General features: G+C 40.2%; 1 protein-coding gene across 1 annotated transcript in view; it reads right to left on the minus strand.

Moving 5' to 3' along the window:
* Positions 1 to 26,135, minus strand: part of LOC138752864 (kinesin-like protein KIF28) — a 92,656-nt gene that overhangs the window by 12,697 nt on the left and 53,824 nt on the right. The window contains exons 18-20 of the mRNA XM_069915482.1: positions 15,582 to 15,727; positions 11,983 to 12,111; positions 5,187 to 5,321 (exon numbers count right to left, since the gene is read on the minus strand). Coding sequence (XP_069771583.1) covers positions 5,187 to 5,321; positions 11,983 to 12,111; positions 15,582 to 15,727 — 410 coding nt within the window. The remainder of the gene's footprint in view (positions 1 to 5,186; positions 5,322 to 11,982; positions 12,112 to 15,581; positions 15,728 to 26,135) is intronic.

Genomic DNA, 26,135 nt, shown 5'->3' on the forward strand with positions numbered 1-26,135 from the left:
TGAATCAGCTTTCATTGAGGCATTTCACCTTGTCTAGATTCTCTGACCAGTTTGCTGCTTTATTTTCAGAGTGATTCTCTGGTGTGATTCTCAACCTGCTGACCACTGAAGATTCTTCTGTAATCAGTACCTCAGCCCTAGCATCTCAATTCCATTATGAAGGGGAGGGGTTTCTGGGGTGTTTTTCATTTGGTTCTTAATTGCTGGTGTTATTTCTATTAATTTTTTTTAGTTCTTGTGTGAAACACAGTCGCCTGTGCCAAGGATCTATGGTGGAGAACTGGGATGGAGGTTAAGTATCGGGGATGAGGAGGAAGGGGAAGGACATAATGGAGAGGTCCAGGGATAATGGATAAGTCAATCAAATTCATGATTTTTACAGGTGCTTAAGAGAAAGAGAGTCTTGGCACACCTAAAAAAAGATGCAGGCAGATATAGTATTTTTACAGGAGACTCACCTTATAAAGCAAGAGAATTTAAAGTTAAAGAGGGGATGGGTAGGCCAGGCGGCAATGTCCTCCTTCAATTCCAGAGCCAGGGGAGTGGCAATCTTGATGGGGAAGAATATTCCAGTGATGGTCAAGGTAGTTGTTGCTGACTCAGCAGGGAGATTTGTGATGATGCATTGTCAAATATATTCAAAACCCTAGACACCTAAGAATATTTATGCTCCTAACTTTGATGACAGAAGATTTATACAGGACATTTCCTTGAAAGTATCTGAAGGTTGGGTGAATGTTTTGATTGGAGGGGATTTTAATTTTTGCCTTGATCCGATCATGGAAAAATCAGTAAAGAAGGTAATAAGGGCCAGGGTGGTTAAGTCTACCCTAGCCTTTATGAATGAGCTAAATCTCATAAGTGTCTGGAGAAGGTGGAATCTAAGAGAAAGGGATTACCCCTTTTATTCAAGGCAATACGATTGTTACACCAGAATTCATTTATTTTGGCATCAGTCCAAATGGAGGGTAGGATAGTGGAGACCAAGTACATGGCTCGACTACTATCTGACCATTCACCCTTGATTCTGTCCATTACAATACTGGATAAGCAGACTTCATGTATAGATGACGCCTGAATATGTTGCTGTTGGAAAGACTGGAATTTTGTAGCTTTGTTAGAACTCAGGTAGAATTGTTCTGAGATGAACTGCCTCTCTACTGAGGATAACTTCCTAATATGGGGTACATTGAAGGCTTATGAAAGGGGCCAGATAATTGGTTATACCAAGAGCATTAAAATGGGGCACATAAATGAGTCTAAAGCTTTAGAACAGGAGATAGCTTAACTGGAAAAGAACAATCAAAGAGAGGGCACAGAAGAAAAATACAGGAATGTGGTGAATAAAAAACTCAAATATAATATGATGCAAACATATAAGGCAGAAACATTGATTTTAAGATCTAGACACTAGTACGATGAGCTGGGGGAGAGGGCTCACAAAGTCATGACCTGGCAAGTGAGGGCAGAAATGATCTCAAGAACAATCAATGTGATTCAAACAGGGGAAGCCAAGATCTTGTATAAACCAAAAGAAATAAATGAAACATGTGGAAGATTTTATAAGGAATCGTATAAATCTGAGTCAGTGGGTGATCCTACCAAAATAGATGTTTTTTTGCTTCCATTGGAACTACCAAAATTTGGATAAGGAAGAATGAGAGGGCCTTAGTGGCCCTTTCTCTAAAGAGAAAATTGCATGGACCCTGAGCTCTTTGCAGGCTGTTAAATAACTGGGGGAAGGATAGTTTCCCCGCCAAATCGACCAGGCAGCCAAGATGCATACCCTCCCAGAGTCCTTTTCAATGGAAATTATCACAGTGATTCCAAAAAAAGGCAGGGATCCCTTGAATCCCGCCTCATATAGACCCATTTCATTATTAAACACAGATTATAAAATCATTGCAAAAGCATTGGCCAATAGGTTAGCAGAATATTTACCAAAATTAATGAATCCAGATCAAGCTGGATTTGTAGAAAGGAGGCAATCAGCAAACAACATAGCTAGATTGCTTAATAAAGTACATCTGGCACTGTCGGGGGTGGTTCCAGGAGCGACCATAACTTTGGATGTGAAAAAGGCTCAATTTACGTTAGAATATCCCATGTTGTTCTGTGCCTGTGAATCACCGTATACTGATGCCCATCCAGCATTGCGGCACTTTCATTTGGCCTGGTGGTAGCGGCTCGATGACCGTCGTCACTACACATAATCTCCTGTGCAGCTGAAACCACAGGTATCCGGTCACAATGATCCTGGATAAAAAGTTAGGCAACTGTACTGATGGTACGATGGTGTTGAAAGCTGAGCTTTAGTTGATGAAGAGTAGTCTGATGTATGTGTTGATGTTGTCTCGGTGATCCAGAGCTGATTGGAGAGCCAATTATATTCCATCTGCTGTGGAGTGATTGTGATAAAAAGCGAATTGCAGTGGGTCCAAATCTTTACTTAGATACAAGTTAATTCTGGCCATGACCAACCTCTCAAAGCATTTAATCACAGTAGATGTGAGTGCTGAAGGGTGATAGCCATTGAGGCAGTTCACTCTGTTCTTAGAACATAGAATGTTACAGCACAGTACAGGGCTTTCAGCCCTTGGTATTGAGCCAACCTATATATTCCTCCCAAAAAAAATTAAACCTCATGACCCTCTTCTTGGACATGGGTTTGAATGATGCCCTTTTGAAGCAGGTGGGAATCTCTGACTGCAGCAAACTTTCTAACCTCCCTTCATAGGACAACCCACTCATCCCAGGAATTAGCCTGATCTCCTTTGTCCTGCCTATTGTTTGCTTTTTCAGATAACAGGACCAAAACTGTGCACAGTATTGTATAATGTTCAAATGTAACAAACCTCCTTGTTCTTAAATGCTAATCCCTTCTCAATAAAGGCCAATATGCACTTTGCCTACTTCACAACATACTGGACCTGTTGTTATCTTTTGTGATTAATTCACTGGAACACATAGGTCCCTCTGAACTTTTCGCATTTGCCTTCATTCTCCAATAAGACAATAACACAGATAAGTTTGTAAGTCGTGCACAAGTTCTTCAAAAGGTAACACACTCTTAATATACTACATATGCCTGTTTTCTAGTGCTTTCATTCAAAAACAAACATGAGCCACCATAATTGCTATGATTACTTGCTGACAACCAGTTCTATCAGGAGACCAAGGAAGTTTCTTCAGATTTGATCGAAACACGAAAAATCTGTAGATGCTGAAGAAACTCAGCAGGTCTTGCAGTGTCCATAGGATGTAAAGATACATTACCAATGTTTTGGGCCTGAGCCCTTCGTCAATGTATGAGAAAATAAAGAGAGACAGGTGTCTGTATTAAAAAGGCTGAGGAAAAGGGGAGGGGGAGGAGTACAGACTAACAGAAAACATGCTAATACGATACAATACTTAATGGAATATGATAAGGTGAAAATTGATTGGGGTGGGGTTGGTTCTGTGACAGAAGTCAGAGGGAAATGGGAAGAGAGAATGAGAGAGAGTTAAAGAAAAGGAAACATGGGGAAGACTGGGGGTGGGGGTGCGAACAGTAATTGGAGAAGTCAATATTAATGCTATCTGGTTGAAGGGGGCCAAGACGGAATACAAGGTGTTATTTCTCCAATTTCCGGGTCTCTGTCCGACAGTGCATGAAGACATGGGTAGAAAAGTCAACAATGGGGTAGAGAACTGAAATGGGTTGCCTCAGGAAGATCCCAACTATTGCAGCAGGCAGAGCAGAGGTGCTCAATAAACCAATCTCCCAATCTGAATCCAGTCTCTCTGATGCAGAGGAGACCATAAAAGGAGCACCAGATACAGTATAGACCCCTGCTGATTCACAAGTGAAGTGTTTTTGGGGCCCCGAACGGTGGTGAGGGAGGAGGTGCGGGTACAAGTGGAGCACTTCCTGTGGTCAGTGTCTGGGAGGGGGAATTTGTGGGAAGGGAGCAGTGGACAAGAGAGTTATGGAGGGAATAGTGCCTACGGAAGGCAGAGAGGGGAATAGGTGTCTGGTGGTGGGATCATGTAGTAGATGGTGGAAATGGTGGAGGATGACATGTTGGATGCAGAGGCTGGTAGGGTGGTAGGTGAGGGCAAGGTGAATTCTATTCTTATTGCGCATGAGGGTGGAGGGCCCAGGGCAGATGTTTAGATATGTGGGTGAAGGCTAAGTCTGCCGTGGTAGAGGGGAAGCCATGTTGTTTGAAGGAGGACAAATCTTAAAGGGTCAGGACGCAAAGAGTTGTAGTTAAGGTAACTATGGAAGTTGATGGATTTGTAGATGTCAGGTCAAGAGTTTGTTTCCCGAGATGGAGTCAGATAGATCAAGAAAATGGAGAGTATTGCTAGAGATGGTCCAAGCCATAACCCTCTCCCTCAATCAGTTCTCACCTTTCCTCTCTCCTGTCCTCTTATCATATTCAATCAACATTTTTTTGTCTGTTGGCCTTATTCCTCTTCCCATTCTCCCCTTTTCCTTAGCCTTTTTAATACAGACACTGGTCTCTCTTTTTTTATTCATACCTAAAGGAAGGGCTCAGGCCCGAAACATCGGTCATAAATTTAAATATAGACATACAGCACGGTATAAATCTATGAATGATGTGCAACCTGCTGAGTTCGTCCAGCATTTCGGTGTTTTTACTATTTTCTGATTTGATGGTCATTGTTGTATCAGTAACGATACAAAATTTTAACTTTGCATGAAAATTAGAGAAATACTGAAATTATAAAAATATATAAATAATCCAGAAAATGTTAGGTTTAATGTCAATCTATGATCAAATCACATCTAATACTTTACAAATAGTAAATAAAAAACAAGTAAATTGTAATGAGATTAATCGAACAAAATCAGTCAAAATATATATGATAATTGAACTATTTATGGTATTCATTACTTTAGGTGATTGTAGTCTTTCTATATGGTGTTTACTGATGGAGTTTACGATATCTAGTCATGTGCAGAATTTAACAGTTTTATTGTTACACAAAAACAGAGGAAAACAAAAGACAGGGTTTCATAAAGGGAGGAATATCCTTTCACATTTATAATTTTGTTACTGTTTACAGATGGCCAGGGAAAAGATACAAAGAGGAAATGTTTGGAACTGTTAATTGGATTGAAACCTCAGGAGTTTGATCTGTTCTTGTGTGCATGAATGAAAACTGGGATTTCTCACCCTATTTGAACTCCTCCGTTGCTATTTTCTCGGATCCATTTCACTCCTAAACACCAACTGATCTCCATTTGAAAGTCCAAGCGTTTCCCCAGCAGATTATCAGGATTGACGACGACAGGTTCATCTCCCAGTGGACTAGGCACAAAATGTACACCACAAATTAGTTGTATTTTCTCTGAAAATTCAGTTTCTCCAATATGCTCACTCGATTCAAGTGTCTCCAATGGAATTGAAAGAAGGTTCACGCAAGAGCTTTGTCTCTACCTATGTGTTTCTGTGACAACTTCTGCTCTAATATTTTGGCTGAAGGACAGTTTTTAAGAATGCCACAGCCTTAAAGAAAATTCAAGGGAATTAGTATTTGATGTAGGGGCAGATATTTCCAAATATAAAAGTCAATTTTACATAAAAATTAAAAACTGTTTAAAATCATGGAGATTATATACAAGAAAAAGAGATCCAAGAATTACATAAAATACAGCATTGAAATAAGCCTTCAACCCTGCTGGTCTATACTAGCCTTACTGCTTCCACCCTTTTATCTAACCCTAGCAACATTCTCTTTTGTATTATTGTATTTCCTGATGCCTTGTATAAATTTATTTCACCTGAAACTCAAATGAAATGTTATTTATTGATTCCATTTGTTTTTAATATCACTGCTGCTCTGAGCTCTTGCCCAGACACAAGTCCAAGTAAAATAAAAGCACTCCTCTTAAAATTATTAACAGGTCAAACAGCATCTAGTAAGAGAGAAGCAGGTAACATTTCAACCAACATCAAAAATGAGAAATATCTTTTAAGTTGCAGAGAAAAGTGATGGGTACAAAGAAAAGAGGCCAAGAGAAACTCAATCACATAAACATGGCTGAGAGAAAATGGGCTTTTTAATCACACATGATCTGCCTAGAGATTAAATAAGAAGGCGGGAGTGAAAATGGGACAAAATTAAAAAGAGGAAAGAAAGTGTTTGAATTGTGGGATACAAACTTGAAAAGCTAAACATGGCAGATATTGGAAATTGGAATTATAAGTACATTGGATAAACTTCGGAGGGCTGTCTGAATAAATCACGCAAGTCTCTGCTTCTGGAGGCTTCCATGTAGAAATCTGAACATCTCAATGTGCAAACAAGGTCCTGTTGGCGCCTTTGGGTCTGGCATCTTTTATCTCCCACATCCAATATGGTTATTTTTTGGTTCATTTAGAAACACTAATCATATTTCAGTCATTGGGCAACAAATATATAGTTTGCCAAAGCTTCACTTTATTAGATTACCAAGGGCCACTCATTAACCTCATTACTGTCTACCACATTAAATTTCTGACATCATTATTGAATAGAATAACTAAATTAAATCTGCAAGTCTTTTTTAATGACTGATTTCATAGTTCATTATCAAAACACAATTACTCTAAGTACAAGACCAAACAGTAAAGTTCAAAAATAAATATAACTACTGTGCTTGTGCACCTTGGTGAAAGGTTTAATAGATACAGTTTTACTGGGAGTTCTATTTTACTGCCTTGGTATTGTTACTGTGTTATTCATCATCTTATAAACATATTGGACTCATCATATGATATTTCCAGCTAATTTTGAAAAGAAAGTCAATCCCTAAAAGCTGTTATGACACAACATTCAGGATCTTATGCCTATTCAGAAAACAAATCAGACCTCCACAAAATTCAGATCTATTACATGTGACTTTGGTTCAGATGTTCCAACTTTTATAGATTATAGCAAATAATTAAGAGACAAAACATAATTTATTATTTGTAGAAAAGAAAATAGGCCTTTCAGCCAATGGAGATGCCATGCTGAGCTCATTCCATTTGAATAATATTCCTCAGTATTTCTTATCCATTTGCCTGCCCAAGATGTTTTAGTTTTCATTATCTGTTAAACAATAATAGATTCCATACAAATAAATTCAAGCTCAAACATTTTTATGTATATATATTTTTTTAACTGAAAAAAAAACTGTTGAATGAAAGAGATGAAAAGGAAGACTTTGGTTTGAAGGTTTTATTAGCGAGGGAGAGGCCTTGGCAAATGACTAATAATGCAACACAAACATGATTCCTGCAGCACATTTTAGTCTTGGCTCTCTTTCTCACTCTCTTTAATTTCTTCCATCTTCATATCAATCCAAGAAATCCAAACTACTCTACTTTTGTCCTTTGAGCCTTTCATGCCTTCAGATAGGCTTTGACATTCCTTCCAAAATTGCCACATCATTACCTCTCTTTCTTCTTTAACATTCTCCATAAACCCTCCCTCTGACCAAATTTTTGGTCACTTGCTCTAATGTCTCTTGGAGCACTCTTGAATGGACTTCTCATTTCTAAAATAATGCTGCTCTTGCACTGTTTTAACTGAACATATTTTCTCTGTAACACTGTACTCAACACTTTTTCTTTATTCTCACTACCTGTCCTACTTAAGCTTGATACATGAAAGTGCTGGAGAAACTCAATAGGTCACGCAGCGTCCATAGAAAGCAAAGATATATAACCAACATTTTGAGCTTTAAGCCTTCTTCAAGGCATGTGCAAAAAGCAGCTTTGCATCTGAATAAAAAGGAGGGGGGAGGAGAAAATAAGGGGCCTGTCTGCTTTTTGCTCGTACCTTGACAAGGGTTCAGGCCCAAAATGTAGGTTATATATCTTTACTTCGTATGGGCGCTGCATGACCTGCTACTTTTCTCCAGCAATTTTGTGTATTAAACTATAATCATAGCATCTGTATACTTTCTTGTTTAACTGTCATAGTTTGGAATAGTTTGACTTGTCTGGATAACACATAAAACAAAGCTTTTCACTATATCTTAGTATACATAAATAATTCAATTCAATATCTTGTACATTGCAAAGCAACTTACTTTTTGTTTTCTAATGCTTCTAAGTAGGAGCCTGGGATGTTCTGTCACATTAAAGGAGTAACAGAATTATCCAGTGTAAATTACAGTACCTGTGTTGTAGTTACACAACCACTTACAACAAATGTTCCCAACAACTTCAGAGATTTTGTTTTCCATTTCTAAGCTACCTGAAAAATCCACTCTAAATTATAAAAAAATGAATAAAAACTCCTCACATGTAGGAATAATATGACTAAAATTGTAAATATAAGATATAGGTTAGTCCAATATAATTTTATACATCAATTATATTTGACTCCACAAAAAATTAAATTGATTAAATTCAGCTGTGTTTTAGGTGTTGATGTAAGATTGGAACTTTTTTGCATTCTAATTGGCAATGCCCTGAAGTTTGATATTTTTGGTTGGAGGTGGGTAAATTTTTGAAAAATAAATTACAGGGGTCAAATTGCCACAGGATCTGATGTTATTTCTATTGGGTAATATTAAGGTTACAAGACCTAAATTAAAATTAGATTATGCATCAAATTGTTTCTAGGAAATATATAGCAATATCATGGAAACAGATATAGATTTAGTTATATAGAAAGATGGCATGCAGAACTTCGTAGCTGTATATCTTTACAGAAGATTACGTATAGTCTGTGAAATAAATATCTGTTCTTGAAAATATGCAGCCCTTATTTACAAAATGTAGATATGTATGTTTAAGGCTTTCTGAATGGCCCCACTTTTGGTAACCTCCAATCAGAGTTTACGTTATACATGCTTTATCCTCTTGGCATTCTCTGTTTCTTTCTTTCTCTTTTTCAATTTCTTTTTTATTTCTTTTTTCCTTTCACAAGGGTTTTTGTAAGGGAAGGGGAGAGAGAGGGAGGAGGGTTGAGTGGAGGGGATTTTCTTTTCTTTTTTATATATACATGCAATTTTTATAATTTTTAAATTTTATGTAATGCATTTCATATTGTGTATGTGTATATAATTTCATCCCCTCCCTCAACCATCCCCCCCCAAAAAAAACCTGGTGATAGCAATAATTAACATCCCATTCAAGATCTTCAACCTGAAATGTTAACTATTTCTCTCTGCACAGATCTTAAGAATTTCTACAGTTTCCTAGAGGGGAGGGAGGGAAAGTGGGGGGGGGGGGGGAAGGGAGAAAAAACATGCAGGAGAAACTCAGCAGGTCAAACAGCATACTCTGTATAGCAAAGATAAAGATACATAACCAAAGTTTCGGGCTTGAGCCCTTCATCAAGGTATGAGCAAAATTTAGGCAGATGCCTAAATAAAATGGTAGGGGCAGGGGGAGGAGCACAGGCTCACAGACAGGAATTAATAGGCAGATAAGTGAGTGAGGGCACAGACAAAACAGGGGGAGGGGTGATAGCTCTATGAATGGAGAAGAAAGGAGTGGAGAGCTGGAGGAAAGGAGACAATGGAATAGGGGAGAATGGGAGTAGTCCAGCAGAAACCAAAGAAGTCAGCATTAATGCCATCTGTTTGGAAAGTGTCAAGACAGAATGTTAGATGTTGCTCCTCCATTTTATGGATGACCCTGGTTTGGCAGTACATGTGGCCATGGACAGAAATGTCAACGCGGGAGTCGGGTACAGAATTGAAATGTTTGGCCACTGGGAGATCCCAACCATTGATGTGGACAGAGCAAAGGTGGTCAGACAAGAATCTCCCAGTCTGCACCCAGTCTCTCCAATGTAGAGAAGGCTACAATGGGAGCACCGAATGCAGTGGATGACATCCACAGATTCACAAGTGAAGTGTTGCTTCACTTGGAAGACCTGTTTAGGCCTGAATAGTGGTGAGGGAGGAGGAGTGGGCATGTGTGCCACCTCCTGGGGTCACAGGGGAAGGTGCCAAGGGTCGATGGATGAGGAAGTCATAGAGAGAACAGTCCAAAGGAAGGCAGAGAAGAGAATGGAGATGTGGCTGGTTGTGGGATTTCATTGTAGGTGATGGAAATTGCAGAGAATAATATGGTAAATGTAGAGGATGGTGGGGTAGGTAGGTGAGGACAAGAGAACTCCTGTTCATGTTGCTTCTCAGGGCAGAGGGGGCCAGGACAGATGTGCAGAAAACAGAGGAGATGTGGGAAAGTGCCGAGTTGATAGTGGTAGAGGGAAAGCCATGTTTTTTGAAGAAGGAGGACATTGCGAATGATCTGGGATGGAAAACCTCCTTTTGGAGGCAGATGTGACAGAGACAGAGGAATTCAGAGAAGGGTAATAAAATCCTTACAGGGGACTGGGTGTAAAGAGTAGTAGTTGAGGTAGTTGTGAGAATTGATCGGATTGTAGAAAATGTCCTTAGAAAGTTTTTTCTCCTGAGATGGAGACATAGAGATCAAGAAAGTGGAGAGTGTCGCCGAGAATGACGAAGTGAATTTGAGATCAGAATAGGCAGCAAAGTGAATAAAGTTGACGAGCTCATCATGGTGCATGAGGCAGGTCCAATGTAGTTGTCAATGTAGTGGAGAAAGAGTTTAGCACACTTGCAGCATGGATTGTTCCACAAATCCAACAAAAAGGCAGGCATAGCTGGGAACCATGGCTACTCCTTTGACTTGGAAAGTGAGATGAGTCAAAAGAGAAGTTCTGCCAGGTGAAGAAGGATGTGGAGAAAGGGGACTGTTTCGGTCTGTTGTTAAGAAAGAAACAAAGGGCTTTGAGACCTTGTGTGTGGAGATAGAGGTATAGAGAGATTGAATATCCACAGTGAAAGTGATGTAAGCACATTCAGGGAATTGGAAGTTACTGAAGAGATGGATGGCATTTGAGGTATCATGGATGCAGGCAGGGAGGGACTGGACCCGGGGGAAAAAATTGAGTTAAGGTAAGATTATACTAGTTCAGAGGTGCAGAAGCATGCAGAATCAAAAGGTCTACATGGATAATTGTGTTTGTGTATCTTGGGTAGCAGGTAGAAACAGCAGTGTGGGGATCAAAACAATGAGGTTGGAAGCCATGGGTTGGAGATGACCAGAAGTGATGTTATAGATGGCATGTGAGATGATTTCTTGATGTTCTTTGGTAGGCTCCTTAGAATAGATAAGTAAGAGGAGGTGTTTGAGAGCTGTTGTCTGACCTCAGCAAGGTGCACCAGACCATAACAATACCACAATTGTCTGCAGATTTGATAGTGAGATTGGGATTTGTGCAGAGAGGGAGAGAGAAGGAGAGAAGAGCTTTTGGAGGAGGCGAGATTGGAATAAGACAGGGCAATGATGCAGTTGAGACAGTTGATGTCTCAGTGGCAAATAGAAATAAAAAAGACCCAGAACAGGCAGCTGGCCAGGATGAGGTGTCCAAGAGGAGAAAGAAAGCTTAAAGTGGCAGAAGTGGTCTTCAGAGTGGGGTGCAGAATGATAGTGGAAGAAATGGAGTAAACAGAATTAATTGAGATGAGGGTGAAGTGGGATAAAGGTGAGACCTCTACTGAGGAGAGAGTGCTCTATCTCTGAGAGGGGGCCAGAGGGAATGATGAGCAATGGTCAGAATGGGAGTCACTGTGATGTAGGGTGTTAAGGGAAGGAGGGTGGGGGGTATCAGGGGGAGGAAGTGGAAGATAAGGGAAGTCAGAGGGTGGAGGTGATAGTTTGGGAGGAGGGTAGGAAGGGTCAAAGGGGGGTTCACTGGAGATTCGGCAGATATAAGAGGGTCTGAGGGTTGGGAAGAGGGGGAGCACAAAGGAGTAGATGGATATTGTGTAGGGAGCAGTGTGAGGGGATAGGGAAGGGTAAGGAGTGGTGGGGGGGTGTGTGGATGAGCGGGGGTGTGGATGAGCCTGTGGGATCGAGCAGCAGAGGTATCCTATCGTGTCAGCTTTGCAGAGGCCAGGTTGGTGTGGAAATGGCATGGATGACAAAGTATTTTGGAGCTTTATTTTGAACTTACCCTCCCTTTGGCATGGAGGGAAACAGTCTCACTTGTATAACTGCTTCTTCTTTTCCATGATGGTTATAGACATCCACCTGGTCCTCGAAGGCAATGCAATATGCCAATGTCTCCAACCACACATGAGCACTGCAAAATATTGACATCAGTTCATGTTGGCAAGTAATGGACACAATTTGACATTTTACTGATGAACCACTTTGCCATTTTTAAATCACAAAGATAAAAACTGGATGCCTCACCACTTTTGTGCATTTCTAGATTCAATGGTTTTGCAAACATAAAAGGTGATTCAAACTCAAGATTTCACAATTTGGATGACAAAGTCCACAGATTTTCCTCTAGATTATCCATGCATGTACTTGGCTAATGTGGGGAGGACTATGGACATGTGGGGTCATTCAGGGTAAAGCAGACCATTTCATCCTCACTCACAGGGGTCCTGCATCAACAGATGAAAAGTAAAAATAAAAGTGCTGCAAATGCTGGAAAACTAAAACAAAAGCAGAAATTGTTCGAAACACTCAGCAGTTTAGGTAGAATCTGTGGAAAGAGAAAGAACATCAACTTTCAGGTCTAGGATGAAGGGTCTAAATAAAGTTATCTAAAACCATAACTTTGTTTCTTTTTCCACAGATGTTAGGTGGTTCTAGTATTTTCTGGTTTCGTTTCTCCCACGCAGGTCTTGGACTGGTGTTGGAAACCTATAGTGGCTCCCTTTAATGAATCTAAATTACCTGCCTGCATCTTCCCCATCCAGTTCCCCACTGGTAGCATCCACTGCCAAACTATCGGCCATTTCTGCCCCTGCCCATTTCAAATACAAGTCTCTCTCCCAACTATTGATCAGACACACACTTCCACCAAACGCTAGCAGCCAACTCCTGCACCAGACCCCAGTTGTGAAAACCTAGAGAATGCTGAGAAAATACTGCTGATTTGCCTCAACTACCAGCTGCTCATGCTGGCTGACCTGCTGTAGCAAAACCCCTGGTGAAATGGCTATGTGATTGTGATAGCAGCAGACTTGTGTTTCATGGAGCCATTATTATTCACCCCTGGTGGGGCCCTAGCATCTTCATGATGCAGTATCGTGACACTCTGCAATATAGGTACCAGTTTCAGCAGAAATCAGAGCTCTCGCTGCAGGCCTCATTTCTGCACATGTTGCAATAAACTCTGCCATCAACAATTATAACATCTCCAAGTATACCATGGACATGACCCATCACATCTATGCTGGGAGAATGAACATCAGGCTGAAGATACTGGATGCAATGGACTTGCATACTCTGGGTTAGCTGACTGACATTAGATAACACAGTTATCCCTTCCTACTTGCCTTGTGTGTGTCTGAAGATTCAATGCTGAAAAAGGACTTCTTCCCTCCTTCCCACATCTTATAACAAAGTTTCAACTGTAATGCAGGAAAACCACAGAACACACTCTCCCTTCTGCAAGTGGCAAATGTCGCCAAGAATACATTAGGCACATTAGATCTCCCTTTACCATTAACTTTGAAGTTGGTGCCCCCTGGTAGTGCTATGTGCCAGTGAGCAGTGCAAGTAGAGCTCACAGTGTGCCAAGTAAATAAGTGGGAAATAAGCAGGGACTAAGCATTGACATGTTACCTATATCAGATCAGCTAAGTACAGGTTAATCACTCAGTCTTCCACCAGACAGATTTGGATGGCTTTGCAATTTAATCTTATACATTTTTTACTTCTGGATGACCCTTTATCTTCTTGGTTCATCAAAAGTATGATTTTGCAATTGTATAATGGTAAGGCAGCATGCCATCTGTCCCAGATTGCACGATCTCATGCAAGTTATCTATCAATTAAGCCTGGAAATTGGATCCATTAATGCCCATTTTTCAAGTGCAAATTGTGAATGAATGATTTATCCTGGGTTAGATAATGCAAGAGCCCACTTTAGAAAAATTGGCCAGGATCTTTTGGGGGGGGGGGTGATTCAACCTGGAGTGGATGCCGTTTTCCTTGCATCATTCAAGTATTGAATGACATAATGAGTTGTACATTATATTTTCTCCTTATCAATGCCAATTGGAGCATTTGAGTATGCAGTGAGTCTAATAACTTTTGCCCATCACTCAAAACAATACGTTAGGAGCATTACGTGCAGAGATGGGAATAAGACAACAATTACTCACCCTGCACTGCCACATCAATATCTTGCATTCAGCATTTATCCACCCAAGTTTCAATGGTTACAATAATGTAATCTGCCTCAGTGGTTCTCCCTTCCTTATTCACTGCCTTCTTGTTCAAATCACATCTTAATCCACAGGCTTCATCACCTCTCCCTTGATCAGTCCTTGCTTCACAATGGAATGGGGCCACTTACAGCATAGATCTCAGTCAGATCTCTGTGCAGAAGATGCCCAGAGACACTGGAAGTCATGGTGCTCCAGTTCCCTCTAGACAGTGCATCTAAACAATAACTTCTATGCAGCTGTTCTGCAGTGTTGAGGGGATGGTTCCTTAAAGTCCAATTCTTCTCCATGATCAGCGGCAAAGACACGGCACCAATACTTGCTATTCATATCCCAAAACACAATTAACTGGGTTAATGTAGCACAACCAGGTTGAAGATTAGAAAGAGATGTGGAAGAGCTGATGGTGAAATGATCGAATGATTTCCCTTGTGAAATATATAAATAGACAGGTGTCCTTCAGTAAAACTCATTTATTTCCTCAAATATTTCATAATATCAAAACAAGGGATGGTACACCACATCTTGCCATTTTGGTAGAAACTTACAAGTTAGCTACTCTATTTAACTGCTACCAACTAATTCTTCTGCACTCACTTTTCCAGACTAATTTGCCTTTGGACTGCTAGACAGATAAAATTGACCCCTGACCCTTATCCTTGTTCCATATACTGAGAATTGACTTGTAGATTTACCATCAAGCTATTTCTTTCAAGGAGAAGCCACTTTCAATTTTTTTATTTGTCAATTAGTTATTTAAATAAAGGCCATTTGGACATAAAAGTATCATATCATTTTCAAAAGTCTCAGTTTACTCGCTACTTGGTGCACAAGGATTTTGCAATTCCCCAATTTAAAATCACTTCACCATTGGAATCTCAAGACGTAAAGTTTATTGTCATCTGATTGTTCAAGTGTAACCTGACGAAACAGCATTCTCTGGTCCTTGGTGCGAAAACATTCAGACACACAACCAGACATAACACATTCAGAAAAATAATACATATGTAGCACAAGTATTTTACCTTTAAAAATAAATATATATTGCTTTGTACAAATGAGAGTCTCGGATGGTTAGTGTGAGTAGTTCCTTTGTCATCAATTACCTATAGGCTCTGAGCTTTGAAATCTCCCTCTATATTAAAGTCTGTATAAAAAGCTGTTGTCAGAATTCTTACAAATACACTCAAATAACATCATATATCTGAGATCCAATCTTTTTGGAAAGAATCCAACATTATAGCAACATCACAATACAAAATAAGCCAATATGGCTTTGAGGCAATAAAAGTAATCTCAAAATATAACATGGACAATAATCAATAATAAAATTCAAACACTTAATAAGTACTCTGAATTTTACCTCCCAAGGTACAGGATCTCAAAAGGATCCCAAAATGGATCTTCTTCCAACTTATTATGTACTATTCCATTTTCTAGAAAACTCTGGTAAATGTTTTCAATTAGAAGCTTTCGATCAATGAACTTGTCTTGTGTCCAAACTGCAACCTTGAAAGAAACCAATTCTGGATTACAGTCACACAGGAACAAATCATCTGGACAAGTTCATTCATCAAGTCCAACATATGAAATAGGAACACACTGGTACAAGATCAGGAAACCAAACATTAAGCAAACAGGTTCAAATCTAAGTATCAGGTGTTCTTCCCTGAAGGACATGCATAATTATGACCAATTTGCCAGTTTTCTGTGTCAGCCACAAATGACGAAATTCATTGAGTGTAACCTTGTAATATGTGGATCGTATATCCAGCAACTTAATCAGAACCCAAATTCATGCATATGAAGGTGTTGCCTGGTATGATTATGTCCCTAATCCGTACCGAAGTACTGCAAATTCTAGAATCTGGAGCAACACCTTGGTTTAAGCCTCAGTTGTGCCAGGCTGAAAAGGCAAGATGCATTAGTGTAGGGATAGGGGAAAAGCTCAATGACTAAGTCATCTGAACATCTTTAGCAGCATTTGTCAAAGGTGAGTGAGAAAGCAAGTTATAAAGTGGCAGATAGGAAAATACAAAGGAATATCAAGTTGCTCAAGTAGCTACAATACTGGCAGCTGGAGTAGGATACAGGAAAGTCTGAGATTATTTAGTTTGGTAGAAACAATAAAAAATAAGAAGAATTCTGCTAGTACAAAGGATTCTGAGTATCCTTGCATATGGTACATAGAAAGTTTGCAGATAGTTGTGGCAGTAATTAGAATGGCAAATTGGATTTCCTCGTTATTGCAATACAGAACAAAAGTAAGCAAAAACCTAAATAAAAGGTAGATGCTGGTAATCTAAAAATTTAAAAAAATACTGGAAATACCCAGGTTTTCATTCTGATTAAAAAGAAAGGTTATTGACCTGAAATGTAAAATCTCCTCGAAGATACTCTATGACATACTGAGCACTTACTTTGTTAAAAATTGTTGGTTGGCAGCATCTGCAGTTTATAGATTTTAAAGTACTCTGTACAGTTTGGAGTAATATACTTGCACTGGGGACAAGGCAATGAGGAAAGTTTATATGTTTCAGTCCACATTCAATAAGCAGAATCAGTCAAGTTTTTGAGGTTATCCATTGATATCTAACAAGGTGTCACCTCCAGGAGAAATTGGGAACTCAGGATATACTTTCAAAGCTGAGATGGATAAATTCTTGGACTTCTAAAGGATTATTTTGGGATTTGACAGGAAAACGTGAGGCTAGATCAGATCAGCCTGAAGAGATTTGAGGGGCGGTATCGCTGAATTCAGTCACTGCATTTTATGTTGTTATCTACTTCTAGATGCAAATGGACAGAGTGCTCATCTACCAAAAAATGAATTTAATGCACACCAGGAAGACTTCTAAATATAGAAAACAGAATTAGATAAATGGAATTTCTGCTCTTCTTTTCCATACAATGTAGTTAATTGTTCGTCTGCATTATTATACCAGGAGCAAAGAGGTGTAAACAACATGGATATTTTTGCAAAACTACTTTTTCTGATTACACAGGAAAAGTAAGGAATGCTGCTGCCACATCTCGTGCTGTCATAATATAGACAATGATATATTTCACCATCAGTGTCTCGTTTGATGCTAGAGAAGACTTAAGAATTTTGTGATGTTTCTTTTATTGTTATAAAGAAACAACTATATTAGTTAAAGAATTCACTCAGGACTGTGTGGAGGCATCCATCTTGAATCTGACCAAGCTGAAACAAACCAGTCTCTGACTCCTTTTAGTGCTCAGGAGGATCACTAGCACTCTATCACTACATCCCCTTTCCCTGAGAGGTTTAATCTAACAACATGACACACTAATACAATATTTATTTCAATTTAAAGTTCAACACAATATCAGCAACACAAACTCTTTAAGTGTGCAGTTCTTTTTCTTTTATTGGATCAGTTTGTCAGGTGGATCTTCTTAACAAAGGTGCTTGTGTTGGCTCTGCTGACCCATTACTGTCTATACTGTTAGAACAGAGGATGGTCAAATACTGAGACGGAATCAAAAGAGCTGGCTGAAAATACAAGAAACACTGCAGATCAGCTCTTTTGATTCCGTCTCAGTATTTGACCATCCTCTGTTCTAACAGTATAGGATCTGGGATTTACTTCCTCCAGAACAGTGGTCTTTTTATCCCAAGTGTTGGAATCTCTGAGTCTCACTGTGTCATGTTGTGCTATTGGTCCTAAGCTTCTTGCTGAATTGTCATAGTTTTTTTGTCTCCATTGCAGACTCTCTAGTTTCCATTCAACATCTGTGTTCTTGTTTGGGCCTGCATAGAAGGGAGATGTGGTGTGAAGTCCACATCCCATCGGAAGCTCAATGGGTGGCATGTCATGTTCAGGTAGGAACGCTCTGTAACTCAATAGAGCTAAATACAGATCTGAGCCACTGTCTAGTGCACACATGTCAAACTCTGGCCCGCGGGCAAAATTTGGCCCGCAATATAATTATATTTGGCCCGCAAGATCCTTTCAAAAATGTATTAGAGGTGGCCCGCCCTGCAGCGAGAGCCGATCCTGTTTTTTGGTAATGTCACCCCCACCATCCTCCCCCTTCATTGTAACACGAGAAATTGTAACACGAGAAGTCTGTCGATGTCATCAGCCAGCAAGCCAGTTGGAAGCTCCCCGCACAACCATCACTTCTCCCACCTTTCGAGCGGTGCGGCGGATGGGCGAGCACCTGTGATTTCCTGTCGGCGCGACGGGCATGGCAGGCTGCGCACGGCCCCCGGGCAGCGCGAGCCCCGCGCGACTGGCACCGGACGGCCCTTCCACAGCGCGAGCGCACTTCTCCCGGTCGCCACGGCCTTCAGCGCTTGCACCCGCGCGGACCCCAGGGACGGCTAGTTCGGCCCTGCACGTGAAGAGAGAGATGGTGGCTGATCGGCAGCGCGCTGGGCCTGAGTGGGTGGGTAAGCAGGGGTGGTCAGAGGGTGTAGGTGAGGAGTAATGAGCAGGGGAAGTTATGGTGGTGTGAGGGGCAGTTAGAGGGAGGGATGAGTAGAAGGAGGGGTGGATAGGGAAGAGGTAAAAGGGGAGGTGCAGGGCAAGTAGGGGAGGGGTGATTAGAGGGTGAGAGACGGGTAGAGGGAGGAACAGGTTGAGGGAAGAGGCAGTAGAGGGGCGTGTATAGGATGGGGTGGGTAGAGGCAGAGCGAGTGGAGTGAGGGCTGAGTAGAGGTTGGGTAAAGGACTGGTCAAGTAGAGGGATGGTGGGTCGAGGGTGAATAGAGGCCTAGAGCCTGAGGAGTGAGTAGGAAATGCTGAGTCCTGATGCAGGCCAAAATGGACACAGCCTGTGAATGCTGACTACATCTCCACAGGGACCAAATATGTTTCCCTCAGGTCAAGCAAAGGGTGAACTTGAGCTACCTACTCCTGACCTGTAACATTATCCTCCTAAAGTTATATCCTAAAGTTTAACATTACATATGTTGAAAGAAGAGAAAACATGCAGATGTTGTTGAAAATTTTCAATAAATATTTAGTTCGGCCCTCGACTTAGTCCAAGTTTTTAATTTTGGCCCTCCGTGAATTTGAGCTTGACACCCCTGGTCTAGTGCTTTCTTGAGCAACTGTTTAACTATGTGAACTTCTTTCTCTCCTTTACCATTTAACTGTGGATGCCGAGGACTTGAAGTCACATGTCGAAAATCATACTCTACTGCAAAATTCTGGCATTCTCTACAGCTGTAGCATGGTCTATTGTCACTGTAGACAATTTGAGGAATTCCATGTCCTGCAAAAAATCAATTTCATATATTTGATCACTTAAGCAGCAGACATGTTAGGAAGCAGTGCAATCTCCGGATAATTCGATAATCAATGTGGAACAGATCAGTCCAACTTTCTGCCATGCTTCTGCTTGTACATCAGTTATTATCATAGGTTCCTTTGTCTGCTTTGCGTGATGTTTCAAACAGGTCTCACAGCTGGAAACCATCCTGACCATGTCAGCATTTATCCCTGGCCATAAACAGCAGTTCTGGCCCTCTTCTTGCACTTTTCCATTCTAAGGTGCCGTCATGCACTCTTTTCAGCGTCTCTTGTCTCAGTGATTGAGGAATTATAATTCTTCTCTGTCTGAGCAAGAAGCCCATTGACAACAATCTGATGTTGTATTATGGCTGACATTCACCATCCTTCATTCAGATTCTTGATGACTTTCTGTAGAACTGTGTCTTTTTTTGTTTTAGCTGTGATCTGCTTAGATTTCACATCAGATACAGGAAGAGAGACAGTGATCAGGTTAACGTGGAGAGTGACATCTGTCTATGTGAAACTCTCTTTGTCTGCTTCTCTCTGCGTCATTGCCCTGGATAACTATCAGCTATAGTTTTCCTGGTCTGTACACAAATTCAAAGTCAATGTTATAGCTTCATCAGTCTTTGGATTCTCGGCAACATTTTACTGAGATTTTTCTTGATTATTGCTATTAGTGGCTTGTTGTCTGTTTCTGCCACAAATGTTGGTAGACCATACACATAACTATGGAATTTCTTGAGTCCATAGACCAGACCTAGACACTCTTTCTCAATCTGTGTATATCGACATTCAGATGTTGTCATCATCCTTGGTGCATATGCTACTGGCCTCCAAACTTCACCAACAACCTGAATTAATATGGCACCTATTCCATCTTTTGAAGCATCCGTAGATATTTTTGTCCTTCTGTATGCGTCAAAGAACATCAGAAGCACCGGCTCTGTAGTTAGAATGGTCTTCAATCATCCCAATTCTTCCTCATGGATATTTGTCCACTTGAATTCACATTTGTTCTGTAACAACTTCCTTTGGAATATTGTTTTGGATGACAAGTTTCATATGAATTTACCTATGAAATTGATCATTCCCTGCACTCTCAATAGGTCTTTTTTGTCAGTGGTTCTGGACATCTCTAAAATTGCTTTCACCTTGCTCTTGTCTGGCTCCACACCTGCCTTTGACAGTTTCTCTCCCAGAAAGGTGATCTCCTTCACACCATACTGACACTTTTCTTTGTTTTACTTTAATCCATACTTCTGGATGGATTCTAACACTTTAAGGAGCCTCTTATTGTGTTGTTCTAATGAGAATCCACATAGGATCGTACCATCCATGTACACATTACCCCATTTATGCTTTCTATTAGGTGCTCCATTGTCCTGTGAAACACTTCTAGAGTTGAGGAAATTCCAAAAGACATTCACAAACAGGAGTATGGGCCAAATGGTGTATTTTGTGCTATCTTCATGCAGTTTTATTTGCCAGAAGCCCTGGGATGCATCAATTTAGTGAAAATCTTTGCACCAGCCCTCTCACTTGTAATTTCATCCCTCATTGGAATCTGATAATGTTCTCTCTTTAATGGTATTCAAGTCATTTGGGTCCATGCATATGCGTAGTTCTTTTTGGCACACACCATTGAATTCACCCATTCTGTGGGCTCCTCCACTTTCTTTATGACTGCTAGTGAGGTCATTCAGTTGAGTTCCTCCTTGAGCTTTTCTTTTATTGCCACTGGAACTTGCCTCAGGGCATGCACTACTGACTGCGCATGTTCCTTTAACTGTATCTTAAAGGTGAATGGTAGAACTCCAAATCCCTTGTAGAGGACTTGAAATTGATCCAGTATTTCCTCTATGCTGTTCCATGCATTGGTGCTGTTAATGTGCTACACTTTTTTGACTAGGTTTAGGTTTTCACTTGTTTTGTCACCAAGCAGTGATTCATGTCCATCTGGGACTACTGTGAACCTGAATTGGTGCTCTTTATCTTTAACTTTCACCCATTGTAGGCCTTGAGCTGTACAGGATTTGTATGGATGTATGGCTTTATCTTCATTGCCCTGATGTCATGCTAACAGATGAAAATGACCTTTGCCTGTATCCAGCTTGAAAGGAATGATCAGTTTATATACAATGACACAGTCCAATTATCCTGTTCAACTCTGTTCATGCTTGGCTGTTCAGTGTCTGCTGGTTTATAGTCTTTTTGCACTGCCATGCGAGCAAACAGTGTATCACTGAGAGCAGTGTTTTTTTTTTAATAGTGTGTACAGTGTGCACACTTTCTCTTCTGTTTTGTTTCCCTTTGGCAAAACATTGAATAGTGATTCTGCCCTTTGCACTTATTATAGACTTTTCCATAGATTGGGCATCGTTTTGCTGCATATTGAGTGTCACGACACTTTCAATTGAATGTCTCTACTTCCTTTTGTTGTTTCCTGCGTCTCATTTTTTTTGATTATGTGTGTGGACACATACTGTGGCTACGGCAATGCCTTTGTTTTCACTGGCTTTTGCATCATCACCGAACGTTTTCATGTGCTCCAGAATTAATTCACTGGTGTGGCATATCTTCACAGCTCCAGCTAAAGTAAACTCTGTCTCTCACAACAACCTCTTTCTCACTTTCTTATTACTACAGGTAGTCCTCAACTTATGACCGTAATTGGGACCAAAGGATTGGTCATAACTTGGATTGGTCGCAAGCCAGATTTACATGTCTTACGATGTATTAAAGCAATTTTTCAAAAATAATAACCATATAACAGTTTATGGCAATGGAAACAGGCCATCTCAGCCCTACAAGTCCACATCGGTTCACTCGAACAACTCCACTAGATCCCCACCTATTCTCCGCCCATAATCCTCCACCCCCTCTTATCCATGTATATATCTAGCCTCCTCTTAAATGAAAAAATTGACTCTGCCTCAACTATTTCCTCCGGAAGAATATTCCATTCAGACAACACTCTCTGAGTAAAGAAGCATCCTCTAATGTTTCTCCTAAAATTTTGCCCCCTTACCCTCAACTTGTGTCCTCTTGTTTCAACCTCCCCTGCTCTCAGGGGAAAAAGTCTACTTGCATCTACTCTATCTATTCCCTTCATAATTTTAAACACCTCTATCAAATCCCCTCTCAACCATCTATGTTCCAATGAATAAAGTCCTAACCTCTTCAATCTTCTTTCTCTGTACTCTAGGTATTTTAAGCCAGGCAACATCCTGGTAAATCTTCTCTTCACCCTCTCCACCTTATCTATATTCTTCCTATAATTTGGAGACCAGAACTGAACACAATACACTAAACCTAGCCTCACCAAAGCCTTAAACATTTGCAGCATCACTTCCCAGCTCCTATACTCTATGCTATGATTTATGAAGGCTAACATACCAAATGCCTTCTTAATCACTCTGTCAACATGGGAATCCACCTTCAAGGAACGCTGCACCATAACTCCAAGATCTCTTTGTACTTGTACATTCCCCAATGTCCTCCCCTTTACTACATATGTCCTATTTTAATTATTTTTTCCAAAATGAAGCACCTTACACTTCTCTACATTAAATTCCATCTGCTATCTTTCAGCCCAATTTTCCAGACAAACCAAATCCCTCTGTAATCCCTAAAAACCTTCCTCGCTATCCACCAATTTTCATATCGTCTGTGTATTTACTTAGCCAGTTAACCACCCCATCATCCAAATCATTAATATAAATTATGAACAACAGGGGACCTACCACCAATCCTTGAGGCATGCCACTCATCACAGGCTTCCATCCTGACAGACAGTTGTCCACTATGACCCTCTGCTATCTCTCATCCAGCCACCTCTGAACCCATCTTACTATTTCCCTATTAATCCCTAGTGACTGAACCTCCTTTACTAACCTTTCATGTGGAACCTTATCAAAAGCTTTGCTAAAATCCAGATAGACTACATCAACTGCCCTACCTTCATCCACCTTTCTTGTCACTTCTTTGAAAAACTCAACAAGGTTCATCAAACATGACTCCCCTTCACAAACCCATGCTGGGTGCTCCTGATCAATCCCTGCTTATCTAGATATTTATACACACCATCTCTAAGAATACCCTCTATAACTTTCCCTACCACCAAAGTCAATCTTACAGGCCTATAATTACTTGGCTGACACCTCGTGCCTTTTTTAAACAACCCTCCAATCCCGCGGCACCACACCCTCCTCCAGTGATCATTAAAAAAAAATCACTGGATTTTGCTCTCTGACCTCCCTTAACGTCCTGGGGAAAATCCCATCAGGACCAGGAAACTTATCCACTTTTACTGACCCTAGCAGTTCCAAAACCATCTCTTTACTAATCCCTATCTTTTCCATAACTAAGCCATTTGCCTCACTTATCTCATATAGTCCAATGTCCTCTTCCTTCGTGAACACAGATGAGAAAAAATCATTTAATATCTCTCCCATCTGATACAGTTCCTCGCACAGTTCACCACTCTCATTGTCCTATCCTATCCTTAACTCTCCTTTTACTATTCACATATCTGTAAAAATCCTTAGGATTTACTTTTACCTTATCAGCTATTGACACCTCATACCTTCTTTTTGCCTTTCTAATTACCTTCTTAAGGTTTTTTATGCAATCTATGTAATAATTATACATCTTATCCATTTTTTGCTTCTTAAATTTAGTAGATACCCCCTTCTTATCCCAAACCAACTTCCTAATTTTTCCAGAAAACCACGGTTCCCTCAAGCTTTTGGCCTTGCCTTTCAATCTGACTGGCTCATAAAGATCCTGTACTCTCAATATCTCTTCTTTAAATACCCTCCAAATCTCCTCTACATCCTTTCTAGAAAAAAAGATCAGCCCATATAATTTTCTGCAAATCCCTTCTCACTTCTTCAAATCTAGCCTTCCCCCACTCAAAGACCTTCAACCTCAGACCTGACCTATCCCTTTCCATATTTAAGTTGAAGCTAATAGATCCAAGATCCATTCCCATATTCTGTTCCCTGACAATAGATCTAACACTACCTCCCCTTTAGTAGTCACCTCAACATACTGCTGTAAAAAGCAATCGTGAACACATTGTGGAAAGTCTAAGCCATCCTGTCCTCTCACTGGTTGTGTTTCCCAATCAATGTTAGGAAAATTGAAATTCCTAACTATTACAACCTTATTTCTACTACACATCTCAGCTATTTCCCTCCACATTTGCTTTCCAGTTCCCTATCCTCTTTTGGCGGCCTATAATATACCCCTATATTTGTAGCCTCACCTTTCTTATTTTTTAGTTCAACCCACAGAGCCTCGTGCGATGAGTTCTCCAGTCTATCTTGCCTCAGCTCCGCTGTAATATATTCCCCGACAAGCAATGCCACATCTCCCCCTCGTACCCTGCCAATTCTTGTCGAAATTGTCCTGGTCTTCTACCTCAGCAAAATCAAATGTATTGAAAACCTCTAGTGCTTGAGGTCCCGCCACAGAAAGTAGCAGTGCGATTGACTTCAATGGCTTGCAGGTACAGCATGAATTTTTGTTTGAATAGCCTCCACTCATGGTCAACATTTCCAGTCCAATTCACAGCATCAGGGCCTTCACACTTTTCATTTCTCTGCTGCTGTATCGACTGATTCTCACTCCTGATACCCATGCACACTCCTAGTGTTTCTTCCACTCCTAGTACCATGTGACTTTTCTTTTATTTGTACTAAAGAAACTTGGGTTCTTTTAAAACAACTATACTTTACTTGATAAAGAACTCACTCAGGACTGTGTGGATCTGACCAAGCTGCAACTAACCAGTCTAACTCTCTCTAGTGGTCAGGAGGTTCACTAGCACTTTATCACTACAAATTTGAGCATCATATTTTATTTAAATATCTTAAATTAACATTAATTTAATTTTTTAATGCATTTCTTTTCAAAAATCTGTTTTAAAAAAATTACTTTATCTTATACCGCTCACAGCACAGGAAAGAATGCAAATGTTACCCATCTTTAATTTATCTGAAAATTAGGTTTAGCCACTCACACTGAAGCCTGCTTGGGGATCCATTGCATATGGCTAGAAACATGCAAAGAGAGATCAGATCGGCTAGCAAACTACCTGCATATTTTAGGTTACCTATTGCACAATATTTCATGAAATACCATACAAGACAATCTTTGAAACTTAAAATTTCACCTTAAAATCAGTGTCATCCCATACAAAAGGGCTAAAATTCTTGCCTTGATGACAGTCTCAACACAATCTCAATCTTCCTGCCAGTTCTGATGCAATCTCACACGTGTCATGAGATCCAGCCACCTGGACTAAGTGCTGAGGCTTTAAGCAGCCGATATGGTTTTATTTTAAAATATCCAAATACAATTTAAACCTTTAAATGATAATTTGTTATTAAAATGTTGTGATTTGCTTTTACAACGGTAACTGCCAGATTTTTTTGGGGGGGGGGGGGGTTCGTCTTGAACAAAGGATATCACTTAAAATCAACATTTTAGGTCGAAATTCCAAAATTTTCCAAGTCATCCCACATAACGGCATATACAGTATACATTTTTAGGAAAGGTACTTTATTTGGTAATGCTGAATCATTTAGCTGGAATATTATTAATAGAAGAACATTTGTCTTGGTGAATTTTTATTGCTGCTG

This window comes from Narcine bancroftii, chromosome 2, assembly GCF_036971445.1.
Source record: "Narcine bancroftii isolate sNarBan1 chromosome 2, sNarBan1.hap1, whole genome shotgun sequence".
NCBI classification, from domain to species: Eukaryota; Metazoa; Chordata; class Chondrichthyes; order Torpediniformes; family Narcinidae; genus Narcine; species Narcine bancroftii.